At 42.2% G+C, this 12,364-nt stretch overlaps 1 protein-coding gene across 12 annotated transcripts in view; it reads left to right on the forward strand.

The window, feature by feature from the left end:
- Window positions 1-12,364, forward strand: part of TUT4 (terminal uridylyl transferase 4) — an 82,728-nt gene that overhangs the window by 30,457 nt on the left and 39,907 nt on the right. For all 12 annotated transcript variants that reach the window (XM_074221431.1, XM_074221433.1, XM_074221425.1 and 9 more), the window contains 4 exons: window positions 2,298-2,417; window positions 4,766-4,987; window positions 5,460-5,634; window positions 10,392-11,143. In XM_074221431.1, the coding sequence (XP_074077532.1) occupies window positions 2,298-2,417; window positions 4,766-4,987; window positions 5,460-5,634; window positions 10,392-11,143 (1,269 nt within the window). The remainder of the gene's footprint in view (window positions 1-2,297; window positions 2,418-4,765; window positions 4,988-5,459; window positions 5,635-10,391; window positions 11,144-12,364) is intronic.

A 12,364-nucleotide genomic window follows, 5' to 3' on the forward strand; every position in this document is an offset into this window, starting at 1 on the left:
AACTCTGACAGCTTATTGTCTCAGAAAACCACATAACTTCTCAATCTTCACTCTCCCTTGACTATCACCCTCAAAATAGAATCTGGTCCCTGTGATTCTGGGCTTCTTTTAGCTTTGATTTCCCCAAAGGAATGTGTGCTTTCCAGGGCTCTGGTAGAGCTTGGAAAGGCTGTTGTTCACCTTGCTTGGATCATGACAAAGATAGCCTGGCCTCTTCATTTCATAGCTTTTCTTCTCCCAATTTATTGCCAATGACTTGTCAAGCTAGTGTTATAATTATACTGCCTGGTCTCTAGGGAAGTTTTTCCCTCTTAAGTCTTCCAAATTGTACTTATATATTAGGGTAGTCTCTGTAGTTTCCTCTAGTTTAAGCCCAGAAAAGCTCCAATGGAGATTAAATCCATGCCTCACATCTTCAGATCATCATTGACTGTTTACTGTGTGTTCTAGGACAGACTGAATCTGAATGATCATATCTGGCAATCTCATTGTCAAAGTAGCTGCATTCTTAACCTTCTAGTAGAGAATTGAAGTCTAGTTAAAGCTCCCTTTATCCCCAGCTTGTGAGTCTTCTTATCTCCAGCTCATCAAAGGCAGGGGAGTTGGTTACCTCTCTGACAATCCCTGTTTAACCACTGACCCAAGAACTGGTAACTTTGACTGTCATTGGCATCTGAAAGAGAGACTCACATGGAAAGGATCTTCTCTTTCAATCTGGGCTCTGTGTTGGAGGTTCTAATCCTATTCAGAACCATTGCCTGCGAGGAGCATACAGAACTGTGGCTCTTGTGGATTGAGAGCCCCTCCAAGGAAGTTGAAGTCATAGAATCAGAAAATGCATGCTTCAAGGCAGCTAGGTGGTGCAGAGGACAGAGCACTGGCCCTGGAGTCTGGAAGACCTGACTTCAAATCCAGCCTCAGACACTTAATCGTTGCCTAGCTGTGTGACCTTGGGCAAGTCATTTAACATCATTGCCCTAAAAAAATAAAAATTTTGAAGAAATGTATCCTTTTTTCTCTGCTACCTCATCTGCCTGAGGACCTCTACAACCCATCCATCCTGCCCTTTCCTGGGTCTTACCTCCCAGAAGGCCTTCATTGTGTTGGCATCCTTCCTTTTTGTCTTGTACCAAAGACCCAATCTTGTAATTCTTTTGATTGTTTGTTTTTTGGTTTTTTGCAAGGCAATGGGGTTAAGTTATTTGCCCAAGGTCACCCAGCTAGGTAATTATTAAGTATCTGAGGCTGGATTTGAACTCAGGTCCTTCTGACTCCAGGTCCAGTACTCTATCCACTGTGCCACCTAACTGCACAGTGGATAGAGTACCGGACCTGGAGTCAGAAGGACCTGATAAGTCTTCCTGAATTCAAATCTGGCCTCAGACAATAGTTGGGTGATTGACCCTGGACAAGTCACTTCACCTGGTTTACCTTATTTCCTTATCTGTAAAATTAGCTAGAGAAGGGAGATAGTCTAGTATCTCTGCCAGTAAAATCCCCAGTGGGTCCATACAACTGAAATGACTATTGAAGAGCAAGACCTGTATAGTCAATGCATGTAATTCCTTCAGGAAGGCATCACTTCAGCTTTATGGGTGACCTTCCTACCCAGGCTGAATCTGCACCCCTCCTGTCTTATTCAGTAGTTTCATCAGTTGCTGTAGCCAGAAACTAGTTATACCTGGTTTCCAATCCTAGTACAAGGAACCTCTTTACCATACTCAGGTGACAGGCATATGGACTGCTGGCCTACCCTCAGAGTCTTTGCAGTCAGGAGGGAGGGAGGGAGACTCTGCCAGTTCTTGTGGTCCATCGGCAGAGCTCTGGAGAACCCAGCACCATCTCAGCCTTGTGATGAGAGGTGGTAATGAGCTTTAGCAAAGGCCAGAGAGATGTATACCTGCATGTGTTTGTGTACATGCATACATCTGGGTAGTAACTCTCTGTTAACTAGAATATTCTGGGAATCAGAATAGCCCAGCCCTAATCCTGATGAGAACAACTCAGATTGATGTCAGTCCTCCCATCACTTAAGAGAGGTTCAGACATCATGAAGGTTACCACCCTGTATCCAAGATGGCACCCTGAGGTCATCAGTGAGAAATGTCCAGAAGGCTTGAGACAAGTCTTTTGGTTCTAGGGCTAGGGCTGCCTTCTCAACACAATGTTCCTCTTTCATTCTGGATAAATGGGAGTTTACTATGTTCTGGTGCACATTTTCCTAGTTCGTCTGGGCAAAGAACTCATTTTCTGAGTAAAAGTTTAATTGGTGTTAATTTCCCTCTTTTGTTTTCCAGTTGTGCCATATTGACTGCCAAGCTGAAGGGGGGATCCCTTCATACTCTTTTGCTTTAATGGTGATGTTTTTCCTTCAACAAAGAAAGCCTCCTCTTCTTCCTTCCTATTTAGGCAGTTGGGTAAGTGTGCACATGCTCTTGGTTGTGTGTAGGGAAATGGTCCTGGCTGCACTGACTGAATGTGCTTATTCTCCAGACCTCTCTTGCCCTGCCCCTCATGTCATGGCTACAAAGCATTTACCCTGGGCATCATCCAGGAAAGATTGAAATGCTGAGAGAGGAGTCTTTGCCATCCTAGCTTACAGTCCCAATAGGGAGAAGGAAAGGAATAAGATTCCCCTACCAGTGCTGAGAAGCAGGGATGTTATCATCCCCATTTCACAAATGAAGAAGCTGAAGCAGGCAGAGTTTCAATGTGCCTTGGACCACCCAGCTGTTTGGTGGAAGTAAAGAATGTGTGAGATTAGCTTGTAAAGGTGGAGCAGGGCCACCCTGTTGAGAAGTTTGAAGGCCAGGCTTAGGCATTTAGGTGGTAGGAGATACTGAGTTAGGATAGTTCTTAGTCTGTTGGTTAAGGTTGGCTGTAACCAACTCCATGAATAGATGTCAGGAGGGGTCCATGTGTTTGGATTAGAAAAAAAAAATATTACATGTTTATTTTTATTAACTGAAAATTAGTGATTCTGAGACAGGATCCATATATTTCCCCAGACTGCCCAAAGGGGTCAATGACAAAAAAAGGTGAAAAGTCCCCCCCTCTAAAGGCATAAGGCTAGAATGTGCATAAAAAAGATGTAAAGACTGGAGGAGAAGGAGAGAGAAAGAAGGCAGAAAGATCATGTTAGGAGATCATGGCAGCAGGGCAGGTGGAGGTAGTGATGGTACATTATCCTCAGGTGATGACAGTGGTCATGAAAGAAATGAAACTGAGATGGATTTGAGATGTTACAAAAGTGGAATCAGCAGCACCTGGTACATGGGACAAGAGAATCAAGGGAAATGGCAGAGTCAGAGGTATCTCGAAGATCATCAACATAGGAAAGAAGGTGAATGGTGGTATTTCCAACAGAAATAAATGGTAATATCAGAAACATGAGCAGATAGAGGAAGAAAAATAGTTCTGGGTTAGGATGCTTGTCAAGCCATGGCAGAAATGAGTACCATTAATTCTATTTGTATCTTTATCCTTTGACATTTGGCATTTGTTAAGCAGAATCAGAAAAAGGATGGTAGAGTATACTTAGAGGTGAAGATTGACCAGTGTCTGAAGTGACAGATAGGGAAAGGAAAAAAGGGGAGTGATATAAGCTAGTGAGACAAAGTTGAAAGCCTCTTGAACAAAGTTGGGAATGAGTCCTGGAGTGGTAATGAACTTGGGAAAAGAGGGATGATTCAAGGAACCAAAGATCACACCAAAGAGGTCTTTTAGTAGGAAAAACTAAAAGAGATTGTGGTCAAAGAATAGAACTTTAACTGACAGACTGCCTTCTGTAGGGGGTGGGGGGAATTATAAAACTCAAAATCTTTCTAAAAGTTAAAAAACAAAGAATAGAACTTTAAAGTTCTGGATTTTGGAGATGAGTGCCTCTTGGCACAAGATTAAGGTCAATAAGTGGTTAAAATGGAATAGAGAAGTTTGTTGTAGCTGGAGAAATTGAGCAATTGTGCCTTTAGTTTGAGGCATTTGTCAGTATAATAATTGGAGATCCCTGAGGACATAGGATGGAGAGGAGGAAAGTACTAGAACCATTGAATAAGAGCAGTGACCCAGTCCTGGCAAAGATAGGAAGAGTGAGGTGCCAGCAGATGGACCTTGAAAAAAATTTCAGTTCTTCTGATGGAGGACTTGTTTTGAAGGAGGAGTTTGGAAAAGAACACATCCTTCTTCCTCCTTCTCTTACTCCTCCTCCTCTTTGACCTGGAAAACCAAGAATAATGAGCAAAGGAAGGGCCTTTGGGGAAACAGAATTGGAAGTGATATAGTGTCTTAGGACAGTTTTAATCAGGATTGCAGATTTTTCAGAGTTTAAGATCAAACTTAGGAGGTGGATTTTTTGGACTGTTCATCTCCATGAAGTTTTATCTTCTGTTCTATGGTTCCCTGATTGCAAGTGCAGCCTTCAGAATAAAGATATGCGCCAATGCTTGCCTTCCTCCTTAAGGAAGTGGCTTCTTGGTATAGCACCTCTCATAGGGTAGGTCATGTCTGTATCCATTCCTAGTCTATAAACTCTATGAAAGCAGGCAGGGATTTTATCTGAACTTTGAATCTTCCTAAAAATTCATTGGCCCAGACTTCTGTCCATGGTTCTTAATAAATGTTGCCAAATGAATAGGTGCTGTGGTGTTCAGTGAAATACAGTCATTTGCTAATTTTTTTCTTTGAAAGGTGAAATTTTGGTTTCTCTGTTTGACTGATGTTCTTTTTAATTCCTTTCCTTGACCATCTTGGAATACTTCTGTTTTAGATTGAAGGCTTTGATTCAAAACGAGTTGATGACCATCAGCTGAAGGGCATCGAAGATGAGAAGTTTGTGAAGTGGGAATACAAACCTATGCCCAGTGGGCCTGGGAAGAACTCAGGTGCCTCTGAAAATAAAGCAAAAACTGATCAGAGAAGTGGCACCAAGAAGCCCACCAGTTCAGAATCAGACACCCAGAGTGGCACTGCCAAGGAGAAATACGGCAAGGTGAGTCTTCCCTGCATCTGCCTGGGCGGGGGGTGGGGGGGGTGGGGGGGGTGCTTTTTTGCTCTTGCCTGCTCTTTCCTGGCTAGGCTTTCTAAGTCCTATGGGATACTTAAGGCAATTTCTTAAGGGTTATATTCTTTGGGTTTAGATTTTTTTTTAAGCATTGACTTATTTTAATATTAGCAACTCTTAGAGCTGTAATTTCATTGGCTTGGGTGCTCCTTGCAATAACAGCTAATTAGTGACAGAGACAGGATTAGACACCATGTTGCAAGCCTTCAGTGCCTTCCCGCCCAATGCAATTCTTGCCAATGTTTTCCCACAACTCTTCCCTAGAGGATCCGCCAGATGTCTTCTTCCACCATATAGGGGCACCTATCCATAACCATGGGGCTTCTCAGCCTTTTCTGGAGTGTCAAAAGTATTCATTGCAGCCAGGCTTATGTGACAACCAATATCTTTTCTCTTCCAGTCTCCTTTAGCGTTGGAAATACCAAATCAGGTATCCCTGGGACAATTATGGTTAGAGCTGTTAAAGTTTTACACACTGGAATTTGCTTTGGAGGAATATGTCATAAGCGTACGGGTACAAGAACTCTTAACACGAGAGAACAAAAACTGGCCTAAAAGGCGAATAGCCATTGAAGGTGGGATGATGTGTGTTATTTCATTTAGCAAGTTTTCATTTCTGTGTCACTTCTCATCTTTCTAATTCAGCATTGTGAATGCCTCAGTTTCTATGCGATGCTTTATATGCTTCGAGGTCACCATTTCATGTTTTCATCAGTTTGTTTAACCAGTGACCCCAGGAGGTCTCTCTCACAATAACAGTTGTGGAACTTGGGGTCCAAAAGTTACTCATTTTATAGATAAGCGCACCTTATGCTGAAGTTGGGCAGTGTACACTGCTCACTGTCACACAGCTATAATATGTGTGCTCACGTGGTATCATGGGGAGTGGCCAGTGTGATTTGGTGGAGGGGCGTGGGCACCACGAGCCTGGAAGCTGGGCCTCCTTCCCTGCGGTTGTGGCCAACCTGCTACCTGCCAGGATGCCTACATGGCTTCCTCCTCTCTTGTAGGAGAGTGGATCGGGGTTGGGGGGGGGAGCAGAATGAGTTAGGTTTGAGCACTACCTTAACAGTTGGGTTCCCACAAGCCAGTCACTTCCTCTGTCACCTGAGGGATAGCTTTCTACTGTAGAGCACTGCTGGGAAAAGCCAAAAGTGCAGGCTCTTACCCAGGATTCTCAAGGGCTGGGCATTTGACCTTGGTGAGGTTGCTGACCTTTTCTAGGCCTCAGTTTCCCAGGTTGTACAGTGAAGGGTATTGGAATGGACCTCTAAGAGCTCTTTCAGTGCAAAGATTCAATGAGGCTATTTAAAAAAAATGTGAAATCTTTTTAAAATTTGTTGACTTTGTCTTTTTGAATCCACTCATTTCATTGTCTCTTACCCTCCAATTGTCTACCGAAATGATTGATAAAATATTTGTTAAATGTGACTTAGATGTAAAAGAATAATTGCCACAAAAAAAGTACAGAATTAGAAACATAATGAAAACTTGAAACCTTTTGACAGAAGATAATAGGACAGCTTCAAAAGTCTGCATTCAGAAGATGTAACTCCATAAAGTTTTTAAAACTTTCTTAAGAGTTGGAAATTGAACCACGGTCCTTAATTTTTTTTTCTCTATTTGCTTCATTAGACTGGTATCTACTACTGTCCTTGTGGACTTGGTCACCCATCTACCCAGACCTAGACAAGTTTCTCCCTTGTAGCACAAGGCTTCCTTTTAGAGAGCATACTAATGTTTACAAAAATGTCCTAATCTACAATCATTAGAGAGCAGAATTATCCTCATTTTAGAGATAAAGAAACTGGGGTTAGCACTGAGGGAGTTCACTGAAGGTCCCACACCTGGTGACTCAGACTCTTGAAGTCCAGGGCTCCTCCTAGGGAGGAACATTGTTCTCAATCCTTTACCCTAAATTTTCTCTGTTTGCAACCAGGATAGAAAATCAGAAAGGAGAAAAACAATAGCAAGAATTGTCAGGAATCTCTGAGTTTAAATACTGGGCTTAGGAAGATTCTGTGTCTCAGTTACTAAGACCAGTGGCCTCTTCCCCAGATTCTTTTATTTCCCTGTGCCTGGAAGAGTTCATCCTGTCTTTCAATGATCATTTTTGGGGATGATATTATTTCTCTTCAGGTTTTAAAAATAAAACTCCATTCTGTTCATAAACATTGTGTTTATATAGAGAAGTAAGGGGAAATAAAAATTTATATAGTATCATAGAGATTATCATTAGAAAGAACTCTATATGAGGGAACAGGGGCCTAGAGAAGTGGGGTGGCTTACCCAAAGTTCACAGGAAGCGCTGGGATTGAAACACTCCTCTCTTCCAAGACCAGCGATAGATGGCCAGGGTCATCTCCTCTCCAAGAGACTTAGTTTCTTTATTGGTGAAATGAGGGCACTGAGCCAGATGACTTCTTTGCAGCCTTAACTCCTATGGGCCTAAAGGTGGTGTTATTTAAGTAAAGACTGTGGATCAGCTTTTCATCTGCCCACAGCCCCATGCCTACCTTGTTTGCTTGTTCCCCTTTTTCTGTCTGATTAATCTCTTGTAAGTGTGATTTAAATCAGTGTTCTTCACCCTAAAAATCTGAGAAGTGAAGGCTTAAAAGATGGAGTGACAGGTAGGATACTCACAGAGAATTTCTAATGAAATCAATGGTTCTGTGTTATTTCTCAAGTGTCCACCGTCTCATGCAACCACTGTGGTTCCTTGCTTACCTTTAAAAAGAATAATCTTAACAATTAACAAATAAAATGAGGAGTAGAATCCCAAATAAAACCTTAAGCCCCTAACATTTCACATTTTAATTTAAAAAAAAACTTAAAAAAATAACTTTTTTCTTTGTGTTTCTTTCTAATCTCTTTCCCATCAAACTCATACAATTTTGATGCTGTTCTGAAATAGTTCTCACCCACTGTATGTGCAGTCATTCTGACTTTTGTTTCCTTTGCTATACTTTGGTATACATGTTTCCATCTTTCTTTGTCCTTTTCATGTCATTTTGATGGTGAAATAACATTCCATAATGTTAATATGCCACACTTTAGCCATTCCACAATCTTGAACAAATATAGTGTTTCCATTTTTTCATTATCACAGATAAAGTGACTGAATGATTTTGTATAGTGAGGTGGGTTTTCCCTTTTAATGGCATCATTAGAACATCAGTTATAGTCACATTGTGTGTTTTATGAGTTATTGTTTCCTGGCAGATTGTACCAATTCACGATTACACTAGCAATGTTATAGACTGTCCCTTTCCCCACAGCTCCATCCATGTTAAATCTTACTGTCTTTAGACCATCTTTTGAGAGGTAGGACAGTACAGGAGGAAGATAGAGTGCTGGCCTCTGGCACTTGAACTTGCTAATGGTGTGGTTGCTAAGTCTTCCTGAGCCTCAGGAAACTTTCCTAGGCAATAAGTTGGAGAGAGTTGTGATGTGTGTTGGTGAAGGGAGTTCCCATCCCCTCCAAGACACAAGTCTGTGGCATTTCAGCAAAAAGGAATTTTGCCAATGAGCTGGGCCTGTGGCAGCGTGCCTTAGCTTGGCTTTAATTGGCATCTCTCTGAGAATAGGAAGAGTTTTTCAAATTGTGATTAGCAGTTTGTTCTCCACCCCCACCCCCCCACAAATGCTGTTCATATTCCTTATGCACTGAAGAATGACTATCACTTGGCAATTTCTATTTGTTCCAAATGTCATATTTTTATCAGAAGTAGTTGCCATGTTCCCCTTCCCCATGATTTATTTTAGATACATTGTGTTGCATAAAGTCCTTTAGTTAGCAACTTTCTTTGGATGTATTTTGGTTTTTTACACCAGTTCCCCATAAAGGTTCTCCATACTTCTTCCCATAGGATCCCCCATCTTTCGATAGAGAAGAAGGAAGCATATTACAGAATCAGTCACGTGAAATCAATCTTAGCCAGCTGATAGAAATGGGGAGGAGTAGTGGTGTCTGTGATTTTTGTTTTAGTGTTTCTTCATTTGCTTTTTTGTTATATTGTTCTCCTCTTGTTACTTGCTTGGCTCTATTTCAAGTCTCGCCCAGTTCCTCTTTTTTTTTTTTTAAGGTTTTTTTGCAAGGCAACCGGGGGTTAAGTGGCTTGCCCAAGGCCACACAGCTAGGTAATTATTAAGTGTCTGAGACCGGATTTGAACCCAGGTACTCCTGACTCCGGGGCCAGTGCTTCATCCACTGTGCCACCTAGCCGTCCCCCACCCAGTTCCTCTTATTTCTGAAATTCCTCTTTTTTCCCCTGTTCCTTATGGAATATTTGGTTATATAATATGCTGTTACATCTAGTCTGTGTTTAGTTATGTAACATATAACTCCAGTTATTTTCCATTATGTTCATATAACTATTTGTTGAATTGTTCCTCAAAAATCCCAATAATAGTTTTTTCTAATCATTTGATGACTTTTTATGCTACTTGCAGTGGATAAATGTCATTCTTTTTTCTAATGATTTTTATCCTAAGGCTGGTTTGGGAAAAAATTTTCACTAGTTGAAACATGAGGAACTTCTTTTCATAATGGATATGGGATTATAAAGTATGAATCTAAACTCATTTTTCACTCCAGTGAGGTCCAGGTTCCTTTCTTTTGAGTCCTCCAACAGGATCCATCTCACATTCATTTGGCCCCAGTTTGGGGTTCTCTGTTTCCTTGACTTTTTTTTGTCTTATTTTTCTCTGGCACTAAATAAATACTGCATATATTATATTTTAAAATCTGGTGGTCATCTTCATCATTTTTTTTCCCTAATTCCTATTAAGATTCTTGTGTCTTTGTCTCTTATCAAAGTGTAATCTAATTCTGAATGGGCCACCTGCCTTTTTCCTTAGCCAGTGGTTCCAGCCCTTTCCCTTGCCTCTGTTCCTCACACTTGGTCCTTTTTATTGGTGCTGTTCCATCCTCCACCTCTCCAAGCCTCAGTCCAGACACCATCACCTAGGATGTAGGTTGAGAGCTGAAAAGTGCATTAGAGGTTGCCTGCAGCCACCCATTTCATCCTGTACATGACAAGGCTTGAGGGAAGTGGCTTGTCTGACAGGATTCAAACCCAGCACTCATTTCAGGATGCCCCCCCACTTCCTCCCAGGTTCCCCCAAGGCTCCGAGGACCCTCCCATAGCTGAGCATCATTTTGCCCTGCCTGCACGTCTCACTGTCCTTTTTTTATGGTTGTCTGTGCTCCATGAGGACAGGACAGGCCTTACTTTGAGATGAGAGTCATAGAGTGAAGAGCTAAGGCATGGATTTTTAAGTGCATTTTAGAAACCCATATTAACATGCTGGCCTTTTTCTTTTCCACTAGACCCTTTTGCACTCAAGAGGAATGTTGCACGGAGTTTGAATAGCCAGATGGTGTTTGAATATATCCTGGAGAGGTTCAGGACAGCCTATAAATATTTTGCTTGTCCTCAGAGTAAAGACGGGAATAAGTCTAAGGTGGATTCCAGGAAGAAGGAGAGGGGGAAAATGAGCAACAAGAAGCTTGCTAAGTCTGGAGATGGGGGTCCCAGTGGTTGCCCCCTCCCAGGGGAAAGTACTGAGAAGACCAAACTGGGAAGTCCATGCGGAGGAGCTCACATTTGTCATGTTGATGAGTGTGACCAGCCGGAGGGTGCCTCCCAGAGATGTAGGAAGGAGGGAGGCTTTGGAGGAAAGAAACTGGACACGGGTGACTCCACTTGCAATGAGAATGCTCGGGAACCTGGGACATCCCACGATGGTGAGGGTGGTGAACCAGAGCCCGCCTCTTTGGAAGAGCAGCTTCACTTGGAGCCCTCTGAGGCTTCTTCAAAAGAGGACCCCAGCCCCCAGTGTAACTGCCAGGAGCACAGGTCGCCAGACCCAGACGCCGGGAACGAACTGGAGGGGACCCTTTGCAGGGCAGATTTGGAACCCAAGTCTTTGCAGCCGACTCCATGCACTGACAATGACACATCAGCTACCTCTCCCCACTGCCAAGCCCTGGCAGAGGCCTGTGACCTTAAGGATGAAGACCAGCCCTGCCCTCCAGAAATGCATTATGTGTTTGATAAGTTTATTTTGACTTCTGGCAAGGTAGGACATCTTCTCTCAAAAAATCGTCAGTGATCATTTGGCGCTTAGCCCATGTCTCTTCACAATTTATATATCTCTAATGTTAACATTTACTGTTGCTCTGGAACCATATTTCATTGTTTCTGTTCATTAATCTAACAAAAGGGTCCTCAGCTATTTGCATTTTGGCAGTAGTTGCTACAAAAAAAAAAAGTAATTTCTTCACTGTAAGTTTTAAAGGAAATTTCTGTTCGAACCCTTGACTCCCTTTCCCATATCCCAGAGAACCAAGTCCGTATCTCATGACAATCACTTGACCCAATCAAGCAGCTCCTAACTTGGGACTTGTGTTCCCTGGTTGACATAATTTATCTTTTATTTTCTGCCATGATAAAGAATATTGTCTATTCACAGGGCATTTAATGCTTTTTTGGTTGTTTTATGGTTGGTCATTTGGAGAGAGGGGACCAGGAAGCAAAACCTGTAATGGTTATACCTAGTATAACTTGCCCAATTATAGATGCCTCAGTTTTGCTCTCTGTTTAAAAAAAAAAAAAGGGTGATCTTTGGAAAGGGAAAGTCTTAAAAATGAGATGCTGTGGGGCAGCTAGGAGGCTCAGTGGATAGAGCACCAGTCCTGGAGTCAGAAGGACCTGAGTTCAAATTTGACCTCGACATTTAATAATTACCTAGCTGTGTGACCTTAGGCAAGTCACTTAACCCCATTACCTTGCAAAAAATAAATGAGATGATAAGTATAAAAGGAGCATAAATTGTTGATTGCCTAACCAGGGCAATGGCACTCAGATTGTTCTTAAAACTAGGGAGCCCCCTCCCCCCAAAAAAAGACCCATTTAAATTCTGCCTCAGTGGGATCCCAGGAAAATCATCTGTAAAAATGAAGGGATTCAACTAGATGGCCCTCCAGGGACCTATCAACCTTAGATTTAGGATGCTGTGACCCAGTAATACATTATGTCATCAGAAACTTGCTCTCAGGGCCTAGGAAATCCTGTTGGAAGTAAAACTTTTGGAGTCAACTCCTTTGCTCCCACCTTCATTCATTCATTCAATAATGAATTCTGTATGAGGTGCTGGGAATTCAGCAAAAACAAAGAGCCCTGCCCTCAAGGAACTTACTGTAAACAAAGATCTGCAGAACTGTGGACAGGATGACTAGAAGTAACCAAAAGAGGAAAGGCCTTAGAATTAAGAGGGGTTGGAGACGGCTTCCTGTACAAG

The sequence above is a fragment of the Macrotis lagotis genome, chromosome 2, assembly GCF_037893015.1.
Source record: "Macrotis lagotis isolate mMagLag1 chromosome 2, bilby.v1.9.chrom.fasta, whole genome shotgun sequence".
Taxonomy (NCBI): domain Eukaryota; kingdom Metazoa; phylum Chordata; class Mammalia; order Peramelemorphia; family Peramelidae; genus Macrotis; species Macrotis lagotis.